Consider the following 26483-nt stretch of genomic DNA (forward strand, 5'->3'; position numbering starts at 1 on the left):
GGAATCCATGTTTGACACAAAGCTGCAGCTGTGTGGAAAGAGCATTTTGTTGGCTTTTATCCTGTTTCTTTAATTACCACCCCTTGCTTGTATAGATGTGCATGTCTGCTAAAATGGCTGGCAAAATCACTGGACAGAAAACGGCTTTCATGCCCCTTATTTCTCGTAGAAACACAATATCCCTTCACAGCGTGATCATTGGCTCCAGGAGCACTGAAATAGGCCTGTTAGAAGAGAAGGGGAATGAAGCTGAGCCCCCGACACAGCTTTTTCAGCTTGGTGATGTCATATCACCAGGCTTGTTACTTCATGAAATTCCAGACATACGCAGTGGCACGTAAGTGGAGCAACATTCTAACTGGTAGCATTAAAGGCAAATGAATCTCGAGAAGACACACTAGAAAGGAAGCCATGGGACTGGTTTTTTACTGGCACAGCAAAAGCTCAGTAAAATGTCCAAGCCCTTAAAAAAATCAACACGCTCCCTCTTCATTTTGCAATTGCAAGCAGCATGCAAATGAGATGCAGGTTTCATAAGGGCAGTGCATTTCCCTGTGATGTTATTGGAGCTGCCATGATCTTTTTCAGACCTGAATATTAATGACTTGTGGAGTCTGAGCTGATATTTGGAGAGCTTTGGTTGTGGTGTTGTCTGTGTCATATCACGTATGATGTTCTCTGTACTGATTATTTACATGCATATGAGTAATACATAGATGTTGTGCCAAAATCCTGCCACTTCAGCACACACAGAAATGAAATGTGTATTTCTTTGTCTTTCATTGTAACCATACCTGACACCCATATATTATCCTATGGATCACAGGGCTGAGATACTGCAAATCAGATCCCATGGTGCTTTTCTGAGTACCATCAGTGATCTAATGTCAGTGATCAAAATATACAAACATTCCTTAGAGGACAGCATGGTGAATCCAGCCCTTGGAATTCTCACACATACATTGTTTTCTCAAGCTGTTTAAAAAACAAATCTGCTTTTCAAAGAGCTCTCCCCATTCTAGCTTTGCGATTATTCTGTGATCGTAATTTTTTTTAAAGTTATAACTTTACAGAGGTATTAGGGAAAAGGGATTGTTTATAGGTAGGGGTGAATTATAGATACAGCCAAGCAAATCCCTCAAAATATTAAAGGTCCAGCGTTAAACTTTGTTCTCGGGTGCACAAGTCCCAACTCCCAGTGAAGTCACTGGCAGATGCCTTTGAACGAATGAGAGCAGAATTTGATCTTCATTTTTCACCAGGCTTAAGCAAGCTTTGATGCCTTTGAGGGCTGGTTCCTGCTCCTCCTGAAGTCAATCCGAGTTTTGTCACTGACAGTAACGGGAGCAATACTGGGCCACAGGGTATCAGAACTGCTTACAGAAAGTTAGAAGTCTCAGCTATTAATACCTGTCCTGCTCTATGCCTTGATAAGGTGCAGTACACCTCTGGCGTTTTTGGATAAGAACCAAGGATATTTATGGTGACTCCCTCGTAGAAATATAGCTATAGATAATATTAGTTAGAATTAGGGCTGCCAAGCAATTGCGCAATTTAAAAAAATTTATTGCGATTAATCACACGATTAATCTCCCTGTTAAACAACAATAGAATACCATTTGTTTTAAATATTTTTGGATGTTTACTACATTTTCAAATGTATTAATTTCAATTACAACACAGAATACAAAGTGTACAGTGCTCACTTTATATTTTTATTACAAAGATTTGCACTGTAAAAAACAAAAAAATTGTATTTTTCAATTCACCTCATCCAAGTACTGTAGTGCAATCTCTTTATCATGAAAGTTGAACTTACAAATGTACAATTACGTACAAAAAAAATTGCTTTCCAAAATAAAACAATGTAAAACTTTAGAGCCTACAAGGCCACTCAGTCCTACTTCTTGGTCAGCTAATCACTCAGACAAACAAGGTTGGTTACAATTTGCAGGAGATAATGCTGCCTGCTTCTTGTTTACAATGTCACCTGAAAGTGAGAACAGGCATTCGCATGGCACTGTTGTAGCTGCATTGCAAGATATTTATATGGCAGATGCGCTAAAGATTCACATGTCCCTTCATGCTTCAACCACCATTCCAAAGGACATGCTTCCTTGCTGATGATGGGTTCTTCTTGATAACAATCCAAAGCAGTGCAGACTGACGCATGTTCATTTCCATCATATGAGTCAGATGCCACCAGCAGGAGGTTCATTTTCTTTTTTTGGTGGTTTGGGTTCTGTAGTTTCCACATCAGAGTGTTGCTCTTTTAAGACTTCTAAAAGCATGCTCCACACCTCGTCCCTCTCAGATTTTGGAAGGCACTTCAGATTCTGAAAATTTGGGTTGAGCGCTGTAGCTATTTTTAGAACTCTCACATCGGTACCTTCTTTGTGTTTTGTCAAATCTGCTGTGAAAGAGTTCTTAAAACGAACATGTGCTGGGTCATCATCCGAGACTGCTATAACATGAAATATATGGCAGAATGCGGGTGAAACGGAGCAGAAGACATACAGTTCTCCCCCCAAGGAGTAGAGTCATAAATTTAATTGACGCATTATTTTTTTAATGAGCATCATCGGCATGGAAGCATATCCTCTGGAACGGTGGCTGAAGCATGAAGGGGCATACGAATGTTTAGCATATCTGGCATGTAAATACCTTGCAACGGCAGCTACAAAAGTGCCATGCGAATGCCTGTTCTCACTTTCAGGTGATATTGTAAGTAAGAAGTAGGCAGCAGTATCTCCCATTAATGTAAACAAACTTGTTTGTCTTAGCGATTGCAGAATAAGAAGTAGGACTGAGTGGACTTGTAGGCTCTAAAGTTTTACACTGTTTTTTTTTTTTGGGTGCAGTTATGTAACAAAAAAAATACGCATTTGTAAGTTACACTTTCACAATAAAGAGATTGCACTTCAGTACTTGTGTGAGGTGAATTGAAAAATACTATTTCTTTTATCATTTTTACAGTGTATATATTTGTAATCAAAAACAATAATATAAAGTGAGCACTGTTCACCTTGTATTCTGTGTTGTAATTGAAATCAATATTGAAAATGTAGAAAAACATCCAAAAATATGTAATACATTTCAATTGGTATTCTATTGTTATAAGTGCGATTAATCACAATTAATTTTTTGAGTTAAACGCGTGAGTTAACTGTGATTGACAGTCCTAGTTAGAATGCATCCATTGATCTCCCAATCGTTTGTCTTAATATACACAAACCATGTCTGGGCAGGGTGACATGCATACACCCTGAAATATTGATTACAATCTTTGAAGACCAAACACAGTCCTGTTTGTTAAGGTAGAGTCATGAAACCAAAATAATTCTGTGCTGATCAGTAGTTGATCATGCTATTGGTCACTTAGCCATTTGCCAGCGATCCTTCGGCTTTTCCCCACCTCCTTTTTCAGCCAGTCAGCAGTTGCTGGAATTCAATATCAGGACTCTCATCACCCAGTTGCAGTCTGTTTTTGTCCATTACACACTGCCCAGTGATGTGCCAGAGGGAGGTCCCAGAAGCCCCCTTTTTAAAATATCTACCACAAAATTGGCAGGAGAGTTAGAATGGTTTCCCTGATTCTAAAGGACTCTGCCCTCCTCTAGATATTACTCAGTTGTACCAACTTGATTTGCTCAGTTGTACCAAAATGATTTATTTCTGGGGGAGTTCATAAAAATACTTCTGTAGAGTAAGTGTAACACCAATAGACCCCAGTCGTCGGGACCATGGGGATCAAACCTGGGACCTCTGGAGCTTAGTGCATGAGCCTCTGCTGTGTGAGCTGAAAGCCAACTTGCTGTTAACTAACGCTGACGTCCATCTGTCTCTTCCTCCTTCCCTGCGTGCCTGCCTACTAGGTGGGAAAGAACACCACATCCAGGAGGTATGTGGGTTATATAAGCCTTTGCTTGTGGAAGGAATCAGATTGCAAAATATGTCAAAGAAGAAATAAAAACCCACTGCTCCTCACTCCCTACCAAGGTCTTCACCCCACCCTGGTGTCCTTCAGATCTCACAAGCTGAACACTGAATGCAGGGAATATACTCATTATGCTTTTCAGGAAGTTAGTATACATTTAACGTTGCACTTAACGATTTGCCAAGTGATGTTACCTGTTTTCTTGGTTATAAGAAAGTGTTTCTTGACAGGAAGGAATTCTCCAGTCACAGATGGTGTTTGTCACAGGCTAAATCCAGGGGGAAATTTGTCCCTTGTTAACATATTAGTGACCCTCCTCTTCCACTCTTCTCCCATCCACTGCCACCACCAGTTTCATATCTGTCCCGGGAAGCAGCTTTTGCCCTTTTTTGCTCGGCCACAGTAGCTGATGGCTTTAGGAGTGAGATGCATTCTCACTCCAGCTTCCATGCAGGACACACCACACGATCCATTGTCTACAGATACAACTGCATTTGCTCCAATCCCTCAGAGACAAACACCTACACGATCTCTATCAAGCATTCTTAAATCTACACTACCCACCTGCTGAAGTGAAAAAACAGATTGACAGAGCCAGAAGAGTACCCAGAAGTCACCTACTACACTATAGGCCCAACAAAGAAAATAAAAGAACACCACTAGCTGTCACCTTCAGCCCCCAACTAAAACCTCTCCAGCACATCATAAAAGATTTACAACCTATCCTGAAAAATGATCCCTCACTCTCACAGATCTTGGGAGACAGACCAGTCCTTGCTTCCAGACAGCCCCCCAACCTGAAGCAAATACTCTCCAGCAACCACACAACAAACACACTAACCCAGGAACCTATCCTTGCAACAAAACCTGATGCCAACTCTGTCCACATATTTATTCAAGTAAAACCGTCACAGGACCTAATCACATTAGCCATGCCATCAGGGGCTCATTCACCTGCACGTCTACCAATGTGATATATGCATTCATGTGCCAGCAATGCCTCTCTGCCATGTACATTGGCCAAATCAGACAGTCTCTACGCAAAATAAATGGACACAAATCTGACATCAGGAAACATAACATTCAAAAGCCGGTAGGAGAACACTTCAACCTCTCTGGCCACTCAGTAAAAGATTTAAGGGTGGCAATTTTGCAACAGAAAAGCTTCAAAAACAGACTCCAACGAGAAACTGCTGAGCTTGAATTAATATGCAAACTAGATACCATTAACTTGGGTTTGAATAGAGACTGAGAGTGGCTGGATCATTACACATACTGAACCTTTTTCCCTATGTTAAGTATCCTCACACCTTCTTGTCAACTGTCTAAATGGGCCATCTGGATCATTGCTACAAAAGTTTTTTTCTCCTGCTGATAATAGCTCATCTTAATTAATTAGCCTCTTACAGTTTGTATGGCAATTTCCACCTTCTCTGTATGTGTGTGTGTGTGTATATATATATATATATCTTCTTACTATATGTTCCATTCTCTGCATCCGATGAAGTGGGCTGTAGCCCACGAAAGCTTATGCTCTAATAAATTTGTTAGTCTCTAAGGTGCCACAAGTACTCCTGTTCTTTTTGCCGATACAGACTAACACGGCTGCTACTCTGAAACCATTCTAATACCATTTGCATTAACTTTTGTGGCCCTTCAAAGGTGATGCAGCAGCAGCCAATGGAGTGGATCCTGGGGAGCATATGAGTCCTAAAATTGCTAGTGGTCATTGCTTCTGCTAGCGGTCTGCTTCTGGAGACAACCAAGATGTCTGGTTGGAAGCATAATTCTGGCAGATGGTGCTTCCAGGGCACTGATATACCCCACTGCTGACTGCCATGGCAGCTCCCTTGTTCTTGACATGCAGCAACTTCTGACACAAAGGTTCCTGGACCGCTTCTGACTTGAAAAGTGCTAGCTGCCATTAGTGAGCAGTGGAGAGAGCCTAGCAGAGTTGTGGAAATAGGGTTGGGAGCAAGCTAAAGACAAATAAAAGAAAGGCTTCTTGCAATGCAAGCTATTATCACCCATGTTTTTAAGCTAGTAGCAGAATTCTTTAACACTTGACTCCGTTGCATATGTATATTGTGTGTGTGTGTGGTTGTATATCAAGAATGTACAGTATGTATATGTGTATACACACACACACACTATATACTGGATATAAAACTACATTACAGCAATGTTAAGATTGCAAATTTAAACACACAAAATCCAGGAGATGGAATAATGAAGGTTCTTACAGTGATTTAACATACCCAGTCCTGAATATTGAGGCACACATTTGACAGCATAGCTAGTTATCCAGAATACTACACATGTGCACCCTTGGGCCGTTTAATGTTGCTATGAGAACCTTAACTCTGGCATTTCTTGACTGTTGATCTTTAAATCTGCAATCTTAGCACTGCATTAACTCAGCCTTTTACATTAAAATTCCTTGATAATGTTAATAAATGCAATAAAGAGAGAGAAAAACAAGTCAATGTTTTTTGTGTGTGTGTCATAAAAATTCTCCCATAAAGCCTGACTCTGCCCTCTGTAATTGGCTTGGGGAGAGCCTTACGTCACAAATGCCCCCCTGAAACTATTGAGACTACATGTGGATTAAGGGTATCTCTCGATGTGAATAACAGTGGCAACCTCCGGCTCCAACTATAGTTGCCTTTCCTTTTAAGCCATGAGGTGCTAGAATTGTATGTGTGCGTGTCCTTTTCTTTATCTCAAATTGGATCCTTTGTAGGAAGAAAATCCTCAGCTCAGCAAGGCTGTGGTCCCAAGTGCTGGAGTGTTAAGGGGCACACTTTTCAGTAAAGATAGCAGGGTTGGAGTTTGTGAAATGTGTACAAAGGCTTTTCCTGCCTTCATCTGTACGCTGCCTTTGATTGTTCTGTAATGTCAGTTAATCCACTTCCTTCTTTCCGTAATGATATCCTTGGAAGGCAAGCATTGCTGTACCCAGAAAAAGATTTCTGGGGAAAGTGTCTTGGGGCTGAAAGCACAATACTGAGAGTCAGGAGGCCTGCCGCCTATTCCTGGCTCTGCCATAGATTCTGGGTGACTTTGAGGAAATTGCTTTAGCTCTCTGCCTCAGTTTCCCTCCACAGTAAAATAGGGATAACAAGACTTCTCTCTCACAGGGGAAGTGGGAGACTAAATGAATCAATGTTTGTAAAGCTCTTTCAGCTCTTCAGTGGAAGGAGCTAGGTACATGCTGTATATAATTATTTCACAGCGTAGATGGGAGTTGAAGGGCCCAACAATCCTTATGTCAAAAAGGAAGTTGTTACAAAGACAGTGCAAGTCTGAAATCCTGGAGCAAAGTGCTAATTGGAGGTACAGACAGTAACTCCCCTCTTAACGTCCTCTCGCTTAACGTTGTTTCAATGTTACGTCCATGATCCATTACAGAACATGCTTGTTTAAAGTTGTGCAATGCTCCACTGTAACATCATTTGGCCGCCTGCTTTGTCCACAGCTGCAGCCCCCCATCAGCTCCCTACACCCCCCCCCCGCAGCACCTCCCGCCCGCCAGCGGACCCCGTGGATCAGCACCTTCCCCCTGTTCCCCCTGCCTCCTGCCCACGGCAATCAGCTGTCTTGCGGCATTCAGGAGGCTGCGGGGAGGAGCGAGGACACAGCACACAGCCTCCCCCCTCCCTCCCCTGCAAACCAGCTGATTGCAGCGGGCAGGAGGCAGGGGAGGGAAGGGGGAGGCGCTGATCTGCGGGGTCCGCTAGCGGACAGGAGGCGCTGGAGTGCGGGGGCATAGGGAGCTGATGGGGGGCTGCCAGCCGTGGACAAAGCAGGCGGCCAAACAATGTTAGAGCGAAGCATTGCACAACTTTATTAAATTGCTTGTTTGAAATTGTTTAAAATGTATATAATGCCTTTTGTCTGGCAAAAAAAAAAAATTCCCTGGAACCTAACCCCCCTATTTACATTAATTCTTACGGGGAAATTGGATTCGCTTAACGTCGTTTCGCTTAAAGTCGCATTTTTCAGGAACATAACTACAATGGTTAAGTGAGGAGTTACTGTATATCTCCAGACTCCAGCAGCCCTGGATGGTTGCCAGGGCATACAGGGTAGGGGTCTGAATCTGGGTCTTTTGCCCCTAATATTTAATGAGGAAATGATGGATGAATTTTTTTGGGCATTTCCATCTCTTTATCCAGTTATTTGTAAGATGGCCATTTTCATGGTATCTGGGCATAGTTTTATGGTTGGAAGGGGAACACTTATATTTGTTTCTCTTGCTCCACCCCAGCCTTGCCTACAGTCATATATACAGTCTCAAGCTGGGTACAGCTAATTATGCCATCACATCTGTTTCTGAAAGTGGGATTTCTCACCTTGAAATCCTCACTTCTGGCCTATAGAAGTTAATCAACCTGTATATAGAAACCGTGACTCATTCAAACCTGCCTCAAATCTTAGTTTAAGAAACAACCCGGAGAGATGACATCAGGCCAAGGATTCCGGAGTCGTGTTGGGTGCGAACAGCATCGGCAATGCTGAAAAGACTGATGGGAAAGGAAGGTGATTTGGGATTTGAAGGCACAAAGTTGGCATTCAGTTTTGTTTGTGTGTTTGTTTTTTGCTAGTTTCACTTAATTGTCATCAAAGGTGAAGACCCAGCACTGAGACTGTTCATTTTCTTCACTGCAGCAATGCAGATGTTGGGCTCAGTTGTGCTTTTGGGCACAGCCCTGACTGAGAAGCAGTGTGGAAGTGCAAGGGGGAACACCCAGTGATATTGAGCCTCAGACAAATTTCTGAGGCACAGTGTCTCCCCTGGCTCTCTATTTGTGCTGGAGAGTAATGCCTTGATGCACCTTTTGGGGTACAGTGCACTCTTCCACACCCCACAGCTAGCCAGCTTCTCTGGTCCATACATGGGGGCAAAAAGCCATAGCTCCCCTCACTCCCTACTCACTGTCTTCCTTGTTGCTCCTGGGGGGGAATGTTCCAAGTGCAACCTCTGTACTTACCCAATTGCAAGAAGCGACCCGCATGGGCTGCACAGAGGTGTGTCCTTACTGTCTTCCACTCCCCTACACAGCAATATGGGACCAGGAGAAGCGGTCTAGCTCTAATGCACCAGAACATTTCACTGGCAGTGGCCTGTCCAATGAGAGAGCAGGGCCTGCTAAGCTTGTTTCTTTGCTTTAAATGTAGACAGTACAAAAGTTTGCTCCCTTCCGTTGCGGAGTACTGGACCTATGTCAAGGAGGGAGCTGTTTGCTTTTGATCATGTTTTGGTCTACGTCTATTCTCCAAGGCTAGATTCATTTTTGTAGGGTGACTTTTGATAACCATCCGCTGTCTTTGTGATTTATTCCTGGGCTCTAAGGCATGGAGCTGGCCAGATAAGAAACACGTTAAGTATTTAGAATGATACCATCAACTATTATTTGTAATTTATGCTTTTGCTGTTCTGATTTTTAAAATGTCCCATTGCACAGATTAGATAAGATTAAAAAATGAGGAATGTTTGTATTTATATTGCATCCCTGGGCATGTTAACTAATGAAAAAGCTGCAAAGTATGAAATAAAATGGCATTTCTCTTGTACCTATTGACTTATTCCTCAGTACAGATTTGTGCTGGGGTTACTTCAGGCATTCCAAAACAGCCACCACTTTCAGCATTGTTGTAATACACCGAGTACCAGCTCCTCCGCTGCTGTAAATTGGCCTAGCTCTGTTGAGTTTAAGGAGTTATGCCTGTTTACACCAATCAAGGATCTGGAACAAAGAACCTAACAGAGAAGATTTTTTTCTCCCCCATCAGTCCCCCCCCCAAAAAAAAAGTTTCATAAGTGGATAAGTAAAAGCAGGATTTGAAAATTACCATGAGGAATGTGGTAAGAAATTGTAACTGAATGTTTTAGTATTTATTATATTTGTATTACAGTAACACCTAGAGGCCCCAATAGGAATCAGTGTCTCACTGTACACATATATAGTAAGATGCAGCCCCTTCCCCAAATGTCTCACTGTCTAAACAGACAAAGGGCAGGAAGGGAAGCGGACAGAGAGAAGGGAAGAGACGTTGCCCAAGATCACACAGCAGGTCCGTGTCAGAGTTGGGAATAGGGCGGAGGTCCACTGGGTCAGTCTAGTGCCCTAGCCACTCAAAAACACTGCCTCTGATTGCCTTGCAAAGCTGCTTATTGCAAGGCCTACGATTCATTTTGCAACCTCTTCCATTGCTGAGGGATTCAGTCCCATGGAGGAGGAGGAATCTGTTGAACACTTGTGTGTTTGGCTAGGGTAAGGAAATAGTGTTACACAAGAGGAGGAAGAGAACCTGTGATCTGCCCCAGCTCAGCTGCCTTATTTTCCAGCATGGACTAGAGGCAGCAATATGGATAATGGACCAAGGGAATCCACTGGCTTTCTTGACCAAAATGGCAATCGACACCTCAGATGAATGAGGAAAATGGGAAATATTTAAATGGCATAAGCATGAGAGGACCCCAAAAGATTCCAACCAGCTGCTACTTCTATCTACCCATTACATGTACCATCAATAGGATTTTTAAAAACAACAACATATATTTACTCAGAGAAGGAGTTAGGGAGAGAACTTGATTAGAACAAAGGAGCTCTTGTTAGAATAAAAAAGGAGAAAGTGAGTGACTACATTTTTACTCCCACAGAAACCAATCAGATAAGGAATAATAAAAGAATGACTAATATTTGCCTAATGACGAACATGTGAAACGGCATCAGTTCTGATCCCCCCCACCAGCCCTGCTAATATTGAGATTTTCTTATGGCCACCTAAGAAAGGAAGAATGGACAAGGTCTATTTGATCACTAGCATAATAAGGTGAAAGCCTGAAGTATATGTTTGTGCGTAAGAGAGATACAAATAGAGAAATTGCCACTATAGCTAATTTTTTGGGTCATTGGGCACTTGCAGTTGTTTTTACAGAAGAAGCCAAAGGAAGGAGGCAGAGGCTAATTCTTGAATAGTTCTTTGGGGGCCGGGGAAATTGCCACTAAGGGTCAAATCCTGAAAATTCTGGGGCTCCTCCTGTTAGGTGCTGAGTGTCCTCAGCTCCCATTAACTTGGGGCAGGATCTGGCACATGACTGTTAATCCAAAGGGGATTTTTTACAGACGATCGTAGCAATAAAAATCATTTTAGTGTGTTCCTTGCAGCGTGTTCCATTAAAATTAAATTACACACAAAGACAAATGAGGGCTACTTTCTGGCAAGCTGCCTATCCCAGAACCAGAGATATGCTGACCTTTTGCTGATTTGAAGTGGTTTGCAAACACCACTGTTATATTTGCTTCTTGCAAATGTTTCCTCTTGCCTCATTTGTAAAACAAATTTAGATTAATTTACCTCCAACCTGCAGCTGATTCTGTAAGTTACTGAGTCTCCTGGGGAAGGAATAAAGGTCTGGCTCAAAGCTTAGAGCATTGTGAGTCTTTCTGGTTCCCTCGTCTTTCCACAGATGAAGAGCTAAGGCCAGGTGTTTATGCCCAGGAACTCTTTGGCTGTGTATCTACCAACTTTTTGTTTTTTTGGTGCAGGGGATTCCTGATCCATTAGGGGAATAATTGGACTTCTCCCAATGGAGATAAGGGCACTATGAGCTTCTCAGGCAGTCGCTGCTTTCCTAAAACTGAGCTGGCGTCTCCTGAGTTGTCAATGTGGCCTCCAGCCACAGGGGGCGGCGGTTGTATGGGGGAGCCAGCTAAGATGCAGGCTGCTGGCCCACAGCTAAAGGGCACCTGATCTCCCCACATGTCAAAAATGGCAGCAATACCTTGCAGAGGGAGAAGGAAGCAACGGGGGGGCGGGGAGTACAAAGGAGGAACCTCAAAACTTGGCAGCAGCCCACTTTAGGGACAGGAGTTTAAGGGGAAGTTTGAACTCCAACAAAGAGACAGAGGGACAGGTGGTATCATGGAGGATAGTAAAGGGGACATTGGTAGGAGAGGCTCAAAGAGAAATTCAGATCCTCGAGGAAAGAAGAAAGCGGGGGATGGGGAAGGACCATGGAGAGAGACTAGAATACAGAACACAGCAGCATGTATATGTAGTATAATCACAGGCACATAACATTAAAATGAAGACAATAACTAGCATTCCCAATTGTGTCCCTGAGTAAAGATAAAATTAAAAGTTGCAACAATTTTGCCAGTCACAAATAATTAGAGGTGGGCTGAGGAGGTGATGTTTGGATCTGGATTCCTTCCTGTTAGGTATAGGTTCGGTTTCACAGGGTTTGAAGCCAGGCGTAAAGTAAGGTTCAAGTTTGAAGGTGCCAAAATCGTTCAAGCTGCTGTTGTACAATTAGCTACTCTTGTGAGATTCCCTCTGTTTGGGCTTCAAATTTTATTAGGTCTACCAACATTTTAGCTGTATCCAAGCTAGAACTGGAAAATAGGTCCCTTATTGTCTGGGATCTGACCCACAATCAAGACCACAATGGAAAGTTCACATATGGGGATTCAAATCCAGTCCTCCTTCCTTCCCACCTCCAGAGAAGAAAAGAGAAGAAACTCACAGGTGTTTTGATTTCAAAGTTCTAGTTGTGACTGCTCTCTAGTTAATATTGTAATACACTGACTAGCTCCTATGTGTTGCTTCCCTCTACTGGAGAGAATCAGAACAGGTCAACTGTATGCCATTGGCCCTACACTTAGGACAGCGACTTGAGGTTCTACTTGTCTTCAGCTCAAGGGGCAGGAGGGTTTGAGTTCTGTCCTGGTCTCATGTTGAGTTTTAGAGTGGCTGTGGTGTGCAGCAAAATGTCAAAGCTTAAGAAGTTCAAAGAGACCTAAGGGAGTAAGGTTTCCACTTGCCATTCAAAGTCAATATGAGTTTGGCATGTAGGATACTTTGAAATCCCAGGCAATGCTTTTAGCAGATGGTGCCTGTTGCTTGTTCCCAAACTGTATGGCCAGAGAGGTTGGGTGTGGGTGCGTGTGTGTGTGTGGCGGGGGGGGGAGGCAGGGCAGGCTAGCCAAAATTTGAAGCATCTTAAGCCACTTAAAGGCCTTAGACTGGTATAAGCTGCTTAAGTCACTTTAAGGCTTTAGATGGGTTTAAACTTAAGCTGATTTAAGGCTTTAGAGCAACTTAAGTTCTTGGGCCCTGTGGTTTTAAGATGGTGTGGTCCTTTAAGCAATCACTTAACTGCCAAAGGCCTTTTGAACATTTTTGAACGACACTGTATTTCCTTAGTTTTATACGCATGCCTACTTGTACTGTGCATTCATAGATAGGAGAGTGTTCCCACTCTGCATGCTCCACAGAGGGCATTTTCAAACCCTCATAACTACTAAATGATGAACTACACATTTTCCAGCCTAGCACAGGTTCTGCTATTCCTCACTGAGGAGCCTACACATCAAGTCTGAATGTTCAGAGTTCGGCCATTTGTTAGTACAATGATGGTGAGAATGGGAAACAGAAAATTGCTTTGGTTTTGTTTTTACTATCGTCTCATTCAAAAACAGTTGAACAAAATTAGTTCACAATTACCAGAAAAAAATACGGCTTGAGGCTGGGAAAAGAGTATGGAAAATTTCATCTTCAAAGAATAGTCTTCTGGAAACTTGAGTGAATGATAACAAGGGTTTCTGGAAGCCATTTTACAACCTTAATTAGAGTGGTAACTAACAGCAACTTCTGTAATAAATTAACATTTTGTTACCTGGCGTGATAGCAGGAACTGTCTTTTATAGAATGATGATAACCTTGGGAAGGATTCAGTGGTATTTTATCTTCTGTGGTTTCCTTTGCCTAAGACTGAGGATATTAGCTCTAGAAAGTTAGCAGACTCTGTTACTACATAACACATGATAAAAACAGGAAACTCCCATATCTCTACCAGGAGTGAATGGGATTTCTCTGGGAGAAAGCATTACCGAATTTGTTTCTGGTTGATGAAAGTGATCGGTCATGGAAGGTCAGAGGGGAAAGTTATGGGAAATCTGTCCTTAGAATGGATGTTGAAGAGAAGACTTCCCCCAAAAGGTGCATGTATGTGCTGTGTAGTGGATCCCTAACCTGCAAAGCACTGCAAGCGATGCCTGGGTTGTAGTTCTTTCCTATAACCACTTCCCCCAACACACACACATAGCTTCAAATAAAGGCGAGCACCGCTCTGCCTACTCTGCTAAAAACAAGGATAGCATCCCTCTTCCCCCTGGCTTGGGTAACCTGTTTCTCTACAGCTCCACTTCCTCCTTGGGTGGCGCAGTGGGAGCTCCCCCTCCTGTTTCAATCTACTTTAACCACCTACCGCTGCATATTCCTTGAGAAGGAAATTACCGCAGGGAGCAGGAAGAATTGGAAGCAGGATTCAGTAGGTAAAGAATTAAAGGATAGGAATATAATTAATGACAAGCAATATGCTTTTATGGAAAATAGGCCTTGTCAAACAAATCTGATTTTATTCTTTGTTGAGATTACAAGTTTGGTTGATAAACATAACTGGTAAATGTAATAGACTTTTGTAAGGAATTGGACTTAGTAGCATGTGACATTCTGATATTAAAAAATTGGCACTATATAATATCAATCGAGCACATGCTAAATAGATTAAGGACTGGCTAACAGACAGGTCTCAAAAAGTAGTCATCAATGGGAAATCATCACATGGGGTTGTTTCTAGTGGGGTTCCACATGGATCAGTTCTGGGCCCAACACTATTCAACACTTTCATCACAGGTCTGGAGTCAAATATAAAATCACTGCTGATAAAATCTGCAGATGACACAAAGATTGGTGGAGTGGTAAATAATGATGAGGACAGGTCAGTCATACAGAGCAATCTGGATCACTTGGTAAGCTTGGCCCACTCAAACAAACTGTGTTTTAATACAACCAAATGCAAGGCCATATATTTAGGAACAAAAAATGCAGGGCTGCACCTACATGGGGGGCTGTATCCTGTAAAGCAATGACTCTGAAAGGGATTTAGGGGTCACAGTAGATTAGGGTGACCAGATGGCATGATTTTATAGGGACAGTCCCAATATTTGGGGCTTTGTTTTATATAGGCATCTATTATCCCCTACCCCCATCCCGATTTTTCACATTTGCTGTGTGGTCACCCTATAGTAGATGAGCAACTCAACGTGAGCTTCTAGAGCAATGCTGTAGCAGAAAGGGCTAATCTGGTTAGTATGGCTTACACTGGAATATTGTGTCCAGTTCTGGTGTCCATTTTTTAAAAAGGATTTTGAAAAACTGGAGAGGGTATAGAAAAGAGCCACAAAAACGATTGCAGGGCTGGAGAAAATGCCTAACAGTGAGACACTTAAGGAGCTCAGTCTGTTTAGTTTATTCGACAGAAGATTGAGAGGTGACATGACTACTCTGTATAAGTACCTTCACAGGGAGAAAATCTCAGATACTAAAGGGCTCTTTAATCCAGCAGTGAAAGGCAGAACAAGAACCGATGGTTGGAAGCTGGAGCCAGACAAATTCAAATTAGAAATTAGGCACAGTATTTTGGCAGTTGTGGTGCTGAACCATTCAAACAAACTACTGAGGGAAGTGGTGGAGTCTCTATCTGTGGATGTTTTCAGATCAAGGCTGGATTCCTTTCTGAAAGGTATGCTTTAGCCAAATACAAGTTATTGGGCCAATACACAGGTAACTGTGTGAAATGTAGTGCCTTGTGATATACAGGAGATGAGACTAGAAGAGCTAATGGACCTTTCAGGCCTTACATGCTGTGAATAAATGACCGTCTAGAGGTTCCCTTCTTAGTAACAAAAGGGGAAGATGATTTCTTAAAGCTCCTGGGTAGGGGAATGTTAATTGCCTGGGCCTGGCCCATGCCAGGGGGCTGGTTCTTTCTTATTACTGTTGTTTTTGTGAAAACCAGCTTGCACAGTCTCTGTTGACCTTTTTCTTCTCTCCTCTCTCCTTCCCTGAACACAGAGAGTTGGAGGGCGGGATGAGGGGGATGGAAGCGTTGAACTACAGGAGAAACTTTTAAGTCAGGGGCAGAGATTGGTTAGATTACACCTGTACATTTACAAGAATCTCTAGAGTGAGTGCAGCCATTATTCTGGGCATGATGGGAAATAACATGCTATATAAAACTCCCCTGCTGCACTTTCCATAAAAGCGGGAAGGTGAGCTCCTCCATAGGGGAAGGATTAACAGAGTGAAGCAGCTGGAGCAGTCTGTGGGTTTTGCCTTTTGGGGGGCTTGAAACCATCCCTGGTTTCATAGGGTTTCTACACAGTTCACAGATCTTTTATCTCTGTTAGTATTGCCTGGAGCTTCCGCGAGAACAAGCCTGGGACATATGAGGCAATTATGCTGAGGTATACAGCCTTAGACCAACAAGAGCTGAACAGTCAAAATACAAACATGCATATAGATGCAGTGCTTGGCAAACTCAGTTTCTTTGCATACATATAATTGGCTTAATTTCAGTGTAATTATGTGGATTTGCGGTGGACCCCGGGCTGTTTGTTCGCCCCTCTTGGTCATATTTGTTCTGCCCTAGAAGAGACGGAGCTTGGGATCCTAATGCAGCAGCCTCTAACGTACCTTATTGTTCACTTTTGTGACATATCAAGTAACATACACAGTGCTTCTTTGGTGAACTGTAAATGAGCAGCTAACAAATTACAGCCAATTGTAGCTATGTGGACAGTTAAAAGCAGCTGCAGATGAATAAAAATGCTAATGTAGTATCAGAGCACCTGCAGTACGGTCAATATTCAGTGTCAGTGGTACACTGATAATATTGCATTTGGCTTGCTGATGTATCTTTGCACACTCAACCTGGGTGTAAATAAAGAGAACTCCCTCGTTTCTGTTCATTTACAGAGTTGCAAACAAAACTGACTGAGAGCAGGTCTGAAGAAGGCAAGGTTTGCATTCTGTTTTCTACGATTTCCCTTCCAGAGACTCTGGTTCACACGTTGCTTAGGTCTAAGGTGAGCAGGTAGCAAGTGTGAAAAATCAGGTCACTTTTTGCGGGGGGAGGAGGAGTTAATAGTTGTTTATATAAGACAAAGCCCCTAATATCGGGGTGTCTGGTCATCTTACTTAGGTCCAAGAACAAGTTTAGCTGTAGGAAATGCAGGCCTTTAAGAAAAGCTCTGGAGTGGTCAGAATGAAAAGCTGCCGAAGTCACAGAATGGACCAGTTAAACATTGTTTTGTATGGAAGCTGACCTTTGTTTCTCAGTGACTATGGTAAATAGCAAGAGTAGGGCATGTGATGTGGTAACTGTGAGCCTTTTCAATACTCCATCTAGCGTGATGCTTCTGTGGAAGGCAAGAAGCACTTGTAATTTACCTGCCTAACTGTGCAGTGTTCTTGGACATCTTGCAGAAAACCCTTCTCCTCCTATTGTGCTTCCTCTTAATTAACAAAAGGAGAGTCTTAACCATCCCATTCTTATCCCAGCCACATGTCTCTGCCAGAACAAGCTTTGTTGAATTCTACAGTGTCCATTGTGGTTCAGCGCCATGTCTGGAACAGCTACACTTACAAGTCAGAGAAACTATGTGAAATAATATCAATAGTTTAATAATATTTATGGCAATGACACCATGACTGATGTTGAGTAGTGGCACAGTCTACTCTTAAATGATCTATCTCAGAGGAGGGTCTGTTAAAACAAGGAGTCATGTACTCATTCCATGAGAGTCCAACAAAATATTTTTTTTTAAAAAGCTGCAGATCAAAGACATGATGCACTAAAAGGCAGTACATAATATGCTGGTAATAATCAGTGAACTATTGAATTTTTCAGTACCTGTCCCCTCCCAAAGGCCAAATAGATCCCGGAGTTAAAGTGGCGTTGAATCAGGGAGCTGTAGCCTTCAGTCAAGGTGGTGTTTCAAATGTTGCGGGACTAAATGGGGTGGGAAAGTCCAGAGCCTAAATAAAACATTTTTCTCCTCACTCTTCTGCCTTAATCTCCTCTCATTTTTCCCTTAGTGTAGAAATGGTGTTAACTTTTGATGAAACAATAGTTGGTCTATAATCCCCACCACCATTTTTGAGTAACTACTATGAGTCCCAAACACCTTTGGCATGGATTTATCTGCCTACTCCTGGGTATTTGGTAGTTCAGCTGTGACTCTGTAGCTACATACACAACCACCTTTATAGCTACATTCCTGAATGTAGAAGACTTCAGGTATTAATACTAGATGCTGCATTAAACTAAAGGACAGCTTTGCCATCCACCCATGCCGAAGCCTGAGCTTTTCAAAGCTGATTAAGCGTTTTACTGACACGGCTCCCATCAATTTCTATAGGAATTCTGTGTGTAAAATCCCTTCGTGAGCTGTCAACAGCTCAACCCAAGATCATTGCTAATGTTGGGTCTGATTGGTGGGTCTGATTGGCCATACTGTCTTCTTTATAAAGATAGGCAGTTCTGACTGCCTGGTGCTTACAGTGTTAATTTATTAACGCCTGCTGAATCTTGCTTGTGTTGCAGCAGCAATTTTGTAAAGAAGCGTCATATAGCTGTGTATGGCCCCATTCACGGACTATGACGTGAATGTATCTGGTCCTTGATTCTACACTCAGAGCAGGGGATTTAAGGCCATAGTGGAGTTATTTTATCTTATGAGCTCTTCATAACTTGTGTCTTGAGAGGCCCTTTGAATTCTGTTCTTTTCAAGGATTTCTTAATTAGTCTACTCCATAGCTATGTGACAGTGGAGCAAATGAGTCATGCCTGAAGGGAGAGGAGACATTTCAGCAGTAGGCTTCTATTCCCCTTTGCTATGTGAACCACGAGTAAGCAGCGTGGTAAATAGCCCTAACAGCATTATTGATTAATTATCAAGCCTGAACGCCCACACACACACAGCTTAATAGGACAAATTGTATACCATGCATTTAGAAGTGTGAAAAGAGCTCTCTACTGCTGCACTAGCTATGGTAGCAGTTGGTTTTCTGGGTCACCCACTACCACTATCTGATCCTCGCTTTTCTTACCTAGAAAATGGTCCCATACTAATACCAGTTGTATGATCCAAACTCATCCTAACTCAGTGTAGATGGGAAGTAGTGAGGTCCAGTAGATAAGACACAGGACTGGGATTTGAGTCCTGGATTGTATTCCGGCTCTGTCATTGATAGAGTGTGTGACCTTAGGTATGTCCCTTAACTTCTCTGTAACTCTTTTTTCCCATCTGTAAACTGGGGACAATGACACTTGTCCACTCTTATGGGTCCCTTTGAGATGCACAGATGAGAAGTGCTCTATTCCTGCTAAGCATTATTATAATGCATCCCCAATAGCTGGAGTGCTGAAAAGACATGAGGCATGGCTGAAACATTTTGGACCATTTTAGCTGCTATATTAATTCTAGGGATGGTCAGAAAAGCAACAATTTGATTTCATGAAATATGTCACAGTTTGGGAATTTGTTTGTGAGAGAGCAGAACAAAATGGAGATATTTCAAAACATGTTGCAAAAAACCTCCAGAGAGAGTGAGCCATCCTCTCACCACAAAATAGCCTACTGGTTAGGGCACTCCCCTGGGATGTGAGAGACCCAGGTTAGAGTACCCACCCAGCCGTATTCAGAGCTGGGACTTGTCCCTATGTCTCCTACCACCTAAGTGAGTGTCCAAACTAATTGGCTATTCCAGGAGTCTTTCTCTCCCTCCCTCACCTGGACCTGAGAAGCCTTCCGTGCAACATTTTGGCGAAACCCATACATTGCCACAAAACATTTTGGTTTAGATAAAATAGCATTTTCTGTCCAAAATAGTTAGGTTTTTTTTTTAAATGCAGCCAGCTGTAATGCCTCCTGTTCTGCATCCTGTAGCATGCAGAAGATCCCCTGCCTTTTTTCTTTATGTACTATTTGTATTGGTACCAAGCCAAAAAAACAGTAACACAGGATGTGATCAACTGTGCCTGGAAAAATGTAATCAATCTCAGGTGCATATCATAGCCAATGTTGGGCTATACAGCACAGTGGATGGATACGGAGACAATATTTCAGAAGAGGTTATTAACATGACTGAAGACAGAGTATTGAAGACAGGGTATAATAAGTAACTTTGTCATTGAACAATATGTAATGCTGACAGACCCTGGTCATTGGCAGGTGGGATTGAACCGGGGACCTCTGGAGCTTAGTGCATGAGCCTCTACCACATGAGCTAAAAGCAAACTCATTGTTAGCTAAGGCTGTAGATCAGACTCATTAACTGATCTCTCTCTAAGTGGTTTCAGTGCCACTAGATGGGACAGAACACCACACCCAGAAGGTGTGGGGGTTACACGTACATACAAGTTTTCTCCTTTCCGATCCTCCTTGGGGCTGTTCACGCCACCCAACTTCCAGAGGCTAGCACTGCACAATGGGGTTAGAGAAAATCAGGATTCACACGCCCCCTACATTGGATTGACTGTCTGATGACACTTCCCTAACCAATCGTAATGGGAAGAGTCCAGTGTTTTCTTTGACCTCTCAGCAAGGGAGCCCCCAAAGGTTCTCAGAATCGCATAGATGTCTAAGCCGTCATTCGTAGTCATGTCCAGGCCCTGATGAAAGCCCGTAAGTGTTATTCTCCAGAGGTTAAGGTTAATGGGAAAGTCTCTGACCCAACAAATCAGGATGGACTTGTAGGGAAAAGTCAGATGGACATTCCTTTGGTAGTGACTATCACAGTTCAGGATACAAAGATTTCCCGTATGTACAGTAGTCCCTTGCTTTTATTTCTTCATGCATTTTTTAAAAATGATCTTTTAGGGTTGAAGTATTCCAGGCTTGGTCTCTGCCTGAGCATAGCTTTTAGTTTGAATGTTTGAAGTGAACCTCCTCTGATGTTACTTAATCATGAGTGGGTTCAGGGAGGGGATATTGTCCCCATGATTATAAGGACTTGCTGCTCTGTTTTATCACACAGATCGTTGAAAAATGACTCAACCATGGCACGTAAATAGTCCCCAGTGAGGAGTATGTCCAAGACTAAGTTTAAAAAATATTGTTTGGAAAGTAAGAAAGTTGGGACCATTTGAAAATTACACACTGAATACCCGTAGTAGAATCATTCCTTAAATTCAAGTGATTGTTCGAGGGATGGGTTGTGCATGGGTGCATTTTTTCCAAAGTAAGCACTTTTTGAGATATGTTAGTAACCAGTTGACCCTAAGCTTAAGCATTTGTGTTACTTTGAGGACTTATTTAAAGTGGCTTAAGTGCTAATTTTAACCACCCTAAAGACTTAAAGCAGCATACAATCTTAGGTCACTGTGGGGTACATTCTGTTCTGAAAAGTGGCTCTGTAAAAATGCTACCATTGGGTTCCATTTTTGTATCTCAAGGGCTTCTGTAGCAAATATGACCTGGTGCCACAAATGTTCTCTGAGATCTAAAGTGCATGCTCTGTTCTTTCTGGCTAATGCATAATCACCAATAACAACTCTTTGATCCAAAATCTGCCTCAGTTACCAAGCCCCTCTCACTGTCTCAAACTGGGGTGGAGCAGATGCAGTAGAGGGCACAATCTGGCTGTGCAGCTGGCATGTAGTAATTCTGTTGATGAAGCATGAGCCAGAATGGACTTGGCTTCTTGTCACTTTGCTGCTTCTGAAGGGCTCTAAAGCAATAAAATCTGATTGGGGGGAGATGGCTCTGAATACAAACAGGGTGCAGGGCAGGTCATTTCAGCAAGGAGATGCCATTTGAAATAGTCATTATTCAGCCCTATGAACTGCACTAAGAAATGAATGTGCTTTAAATTCTTGTGCTACTGCAAGGATTTGAAGGTTCTTAGTCACACTAGAATAAGAACCAGACTGAGGCTTTAAACTGGGCCTGTACTGGGACAAGGAGGGGCTACACTGCAGCATGAACCCCTGGAAACCAGGAGTTCACACAAGAATGGCAGCCTTCCAAAGCTTGCAACATGCTGTCTTCTCCAGCCAGATTCACTCTGCTGGACAGTGTGAGTGTGTGTGCAGGGAAGGTGACATGGTTCTGTCCTCCTCTGTTCACAGTGGGGTGACTTGTGCCATTTGTGGCAGTGATCTGGAAGGCCGGTGCTCAGAGAGTGCAAAGACTGCGACTGTGGCTAATGTCTCCCGCACCTCCCATGAGCACCCACACAGAGCCAACTACAATGTAGCCTCGAATATTTGGATGGAAGCTCTCTGAGTGTCCATGTGGGCCTGTGCTAGTTGAGTGAAATGCTTCTGTTGGAGGTAACAGGTTGTCAATGCTTTACTTGCTCTGTTCCCAGCTCATCAGCGATGGCAGCGTGGTGTATGCAGAAGCCCTCTGGGATCACGTCACCATGGATGACCAAGAGCTGGGATTCAAGGCCGGCGATGTCATTGAAGTGATGGATGCTACCAACAAGGAGTGGTGGTGGGGGAGGATCCTCGACAGCGAAGGCTGGTTTCCAGCCAGCTTTGTACGGGTAAGGACCTAAACATTGTTTTTAACCCCAGTCCATTGACACCAGCTTCCTGATAGGAGTGCCCCAAGCACTTCCATGGCTGGAGGTGATTTGGTGTAGAATGCACTGGTGATCAGAGCCATGTACATTGTTGCTTCCCTTTAATAATGCTGTGCTAGGGTTGTCAACCCTCCCGGTTTCACCAGGAGTCTCCCGGAATTGGGCTCTATCTCCCGGAGGCTACTGAAGCCAAACTGAGGGATTTTAGGTTGCTAAAAGTCCAGTGGCACAGCACGGCTAAAGTGGGCTTGCTGCCTGCCCTGGCCCCGCCCTGCTCCCAGAAGCGGCTAGCATGTCCCTGCTGCCCCGGGTGGCGGGGGAAGGAGTCTCCATGCGCTCACCCTGCCCTGAGCACTGATTCCGCAGCTCCCATTGGCCGGGAACTGTGGCTAATGGGAGCTGCGGAGCAGTGCCTGCACCCCCTCCCCCATCCCACACCCCAACCCACTCCCCTAGTCCTGAGCTCCCTTCCAGAGCCAGCACCCCATACCACATCCCAAACCCCCTCCCGCACCCCAACCCTCTGGCCCAGCTCTGAGCCCCTTCCCAACCCAAACTCCCTCACAGAGCTTGCACCCCACACCTCCTCCTGCACCCCAACCCTCTGCCCCAGGCTTAGCCCGGAGCCCCCTCCTACACTCCAAACCCCTTGGCCCCAGCCCAGAGCCCGGACCTCCTCCCACACCCCAGCCCCCTGCCCTAGCTCTGAGCTCCCTCCCAGAGCCAGCACCCCACCCCACACCACCCCACACTCCAAACCCCCTCCTGCATCTCAACCCCCTGCCCCAGCCTGCTGAAAGTGAGTGAGGGTGGGGGAGAACGAGTGACGGAGGATGGAGCGGTGCAGGAGCGGGGTCGCGAGGCGGGGGCAGGGCAAGGGTATTTGGGTTTGTGTGATTAGACAGTTGGCAACCCTATGCTGTGCTGAACTGAAGCCTCAGTGGATCTCTCCATTTCTCAAGGTAGAACCAAATCCCCAGCGAGTGTAAAGCATCATAGTTGAATTGAAATCAATGGAGCCATGCTGAACCTACACCCCAGCTGAGGATCTGGTCCTACAAGCCCCATTTATTGGATGTAACAGACTTGGTGGACAAAATGCGAGCTCCAGAAGTGTAGTCTGTGGTTTGGATAGTGCAGAAGTGGGATTCATTCCTTACTGCTAGTTTGCCAGGACATCCGTGTTCTCCTTACTTATGGGGGAGAACAAGAGTCCAGGCAGATTCAGTGCATGGGCCCCATATTTTCCTTCTCTTTCCAAGTAAGAGGGAATTTAAATGCCATTGTGTGAGCTGCAGTTCTCAGTATGGAATCCCGGCTCTGCATTCACTGCTCATGGGCAGTCTCTTCAGCATGACTACATTAACTGAGAATTTATATGGGCAAATTCAGATCTGTCAGGACACCTGGATTCTCAGTCATTTGTCCTCACACAAATTACTTGATACAAATTATGTATTTATGCCTGTAGCAAAAGTCCTGGTCGGGAGTCTGACTGATTGGGACATAAAAGTTTTGAAATCTTTTGCTAGGGCTGTGCAGGAGGCAAAGAAGAAGTTCCTTGTCTCCTCCTTAGCATCCTTAGTCCCTAGCAGAAGACCTGTTCCAGATGATAAAACGTTGTAGTTTGTAAATAATATCACTTGGATGTGGACCTTGCTCTGACCTTCCATGGGGACAGAACTGTTTCTGGAGAGTCTTTTCTGCTTGAGCACCACACTGAGGTTGCATTGGAGGAGCTTCAGGTTGTTGCCTATAAGTTGGACCCATGTCCCTCCGGCGTGGTAAAACCCTATGGTGAGACAGCATATCTGTTGCTGACAGGCATTGTCAGTGCTGGCCTTTAAAAGGGCAGGATGCCAACTTCTCCTACTGGAATAGTTAGAATCATAGAATCATAGAATATCAGGGTTGGAAGGGACCCCTGAAGGTCATCTAGTCCAACCCCCTACTCGAAGCAGGACCAATTCCCAGTTAAATCATCCCAGCCAGGGCTTTGTCAAGCCTGACCTTAAAAACCTCTAAGGAAGGAGATTCTACCACCTCCCTAGGTAACGAATTCCAGTGTTTCACCACCCTCTTAGTGAAAAAGTATTTCCTAATATCCAATCTAAACCTCCCCCACTGCAACTTGAGACCATTACTCCTCGTTCTGTCATCTGCTACCATTGAGAACAGTCTAGAGCCATCCTCTTTGGAACCCCCTTTCAGGTAGTTGAAAGCAGCTATCAAATCCCCCCTCATTCTTCTCTTCTGCAGGCTAAACAATCCCAGCTCCCTCAGCCTCTCCTCATAAGTCATGTGTTCTAGACCCCTAATCATTTTTGTTGCCCTTCGCTGGACTCTCTCCAATTTATCCACATCCTTCTTGTAGTGTGGGGCCCAAAACTGGACACTGTACTCCAGATGAGGCCTCACCAATGTCGAATAGAGGGGAACGATCACGTCCCTCGATCTGCTCGCTATGCCCCTACTTATACATCCCAAAATGCCATTGGCCTTCTTGGCAACAAGGGCACACTGCTGACTCATATCCAGCTTCTCGTCCACTGTCACCCCTAGGTCCTTTTCCGCAGAACTGCTGCCTAGCCATTCGGTCCCTAGTCTGTAGCGGTGCATTGGATTCTTCCATCCTAAGTGCAGGACCCTGCACTTATCCTTATTGAACCTCATCAGATTTCTTTTGGCCCAATCCTCCAATTTGTCTAGGTCCTTCTGTATCCTATCCCTCCCCTCCAGCGTATCTACCACTCCTCCCGGTTTAGTATCATCCGCAAATTTGCTGAGAGTGCAATCCACACCATCCTCCAGATCATTTATGAAGATATTGAACAAAACCAGCCCCAGGACCGACCCTTGGGACACTCCACTTGATACCAGCTGCCAACTAGACATGGAGCCATTGATCACTACCCGTTGAGCCCGACAATCTAGCCAGCTTTCTACCCACCTTATAGTGCATTCATCCAGCCCATACTTCCTTAACTTGCTGACAAGAATACTGTGGGAGACCGTGTCAAAAGCTTTGCTAAAGTCAAGAAACAATACATCCACTGCTTTCCCTTCATCCACAGAACCAGTAATCTCATCATAAAAGGCGATTAGATTAGTCAGGCATGACCTTCCCTTGGTGAATCCATGCTGGCTGTTCCTGATCACTTTCCTCTCATGCAAGTGCTTCAGGATTGATTCTTTGAGGACCTGCTCCATGATTTTTCCAGGGAATGAATTAATGGCTCTTTGCTCCAGCAACTCAAGCATTGCCAATTATCACTTGACCTCTGATCTATTTCAGGGAAGAGCTATAGGGAATGGAGTATCAAAGCAATTCCAGCTAACCTGGGCTTCTCAGACTTCCTTGATTCTATGCAATCCAGTTTTAGTTGTGGGTCTAACATGGAGATTGCACTGGTTTTCCTGGTCCATGCTCTCCTGCTAGCAACAAAGGCAAATCGGCGTCCCACATCTTTGATCCATCAGCTTTTGTCAATAATGTTGACCGGAATGACTACATTTAGCTATAATTGAGTACACATAGGTCATATGAATGTGGATGTGTGCAATGTGTGGGTATGGATGTGATAATCCTATCTTAACAAATGTTAACTACATAGAAATCTAAACAGACTCTTTGTGTTCACTGCAATATCTGTAGCACTAAAATGGCTGAAGTGGAATGGACATTTGCAAAATGATGTTGCATGTTCCTTACTTGAATTTTCTTTATTCTTTCCTAAGCATTTTGTTTGATACTTTTCTAAATGTTATTAGATATTCAAATGGGGTAACCTGAGACCAGTTAAATATGCGCTATGGCATACTGAACTGGTATGAACTGAATTGAAAATTGCCTGGAATTACCTAACAGTGGTTTTAGTACAGCTGATGAAGTAGACTGTGTACAGCAAGTCTTCTAGGAAAATGCCTGATATTTTTGCCAATATTCATGCTGTGCTGCCATCTAGTGGCCATTCTGAAAGGCACATGAGTCTCATAACCTTGAGCTGTCTCTTCATACGGAATTACTTTCCCATTGGCATCTATATTCAATTTATATAAAGAAATGTTTTATTACTGTTATTTACCTTGTAGTAAT

At 43.7% G+C, this 26483-nt stretch overlaps 1 protein-coding gene across 1 annotated transcript in view; it reads left to right on the forward strand.

Moving 5' to 3' along the window:
- ARHGEF4 (Rho guanine nucleotide exchange factor 4) overlaps positions 1–26483 on the forward strand; it is a 331988-nt gene that overhangs the window by 286650 nt on the left and 18855 nt on the right. Inside the window, 1 exon segment of the mRNA XM_073360097.1 lies at positions 22169–22348. Within this exon segment, the coding sequence (XP_073216198.1) occupies positions 22169–22348 (180 nt within the window).

This window comes from Lepidochelys kempii, chromosome 9 (assembly GCF_965140265.1).
Source record: "Lepidochelys kempii isolate rLepKem1 chromosome 9, rLepKem1.hap2, whole genome shotgun sequence".
Lineage (NCBI taxonomy): Eukaryota > Metazoa > Chordata > Testudines > Cheloniidae > Lepidochelys > Lepidochelys kempii.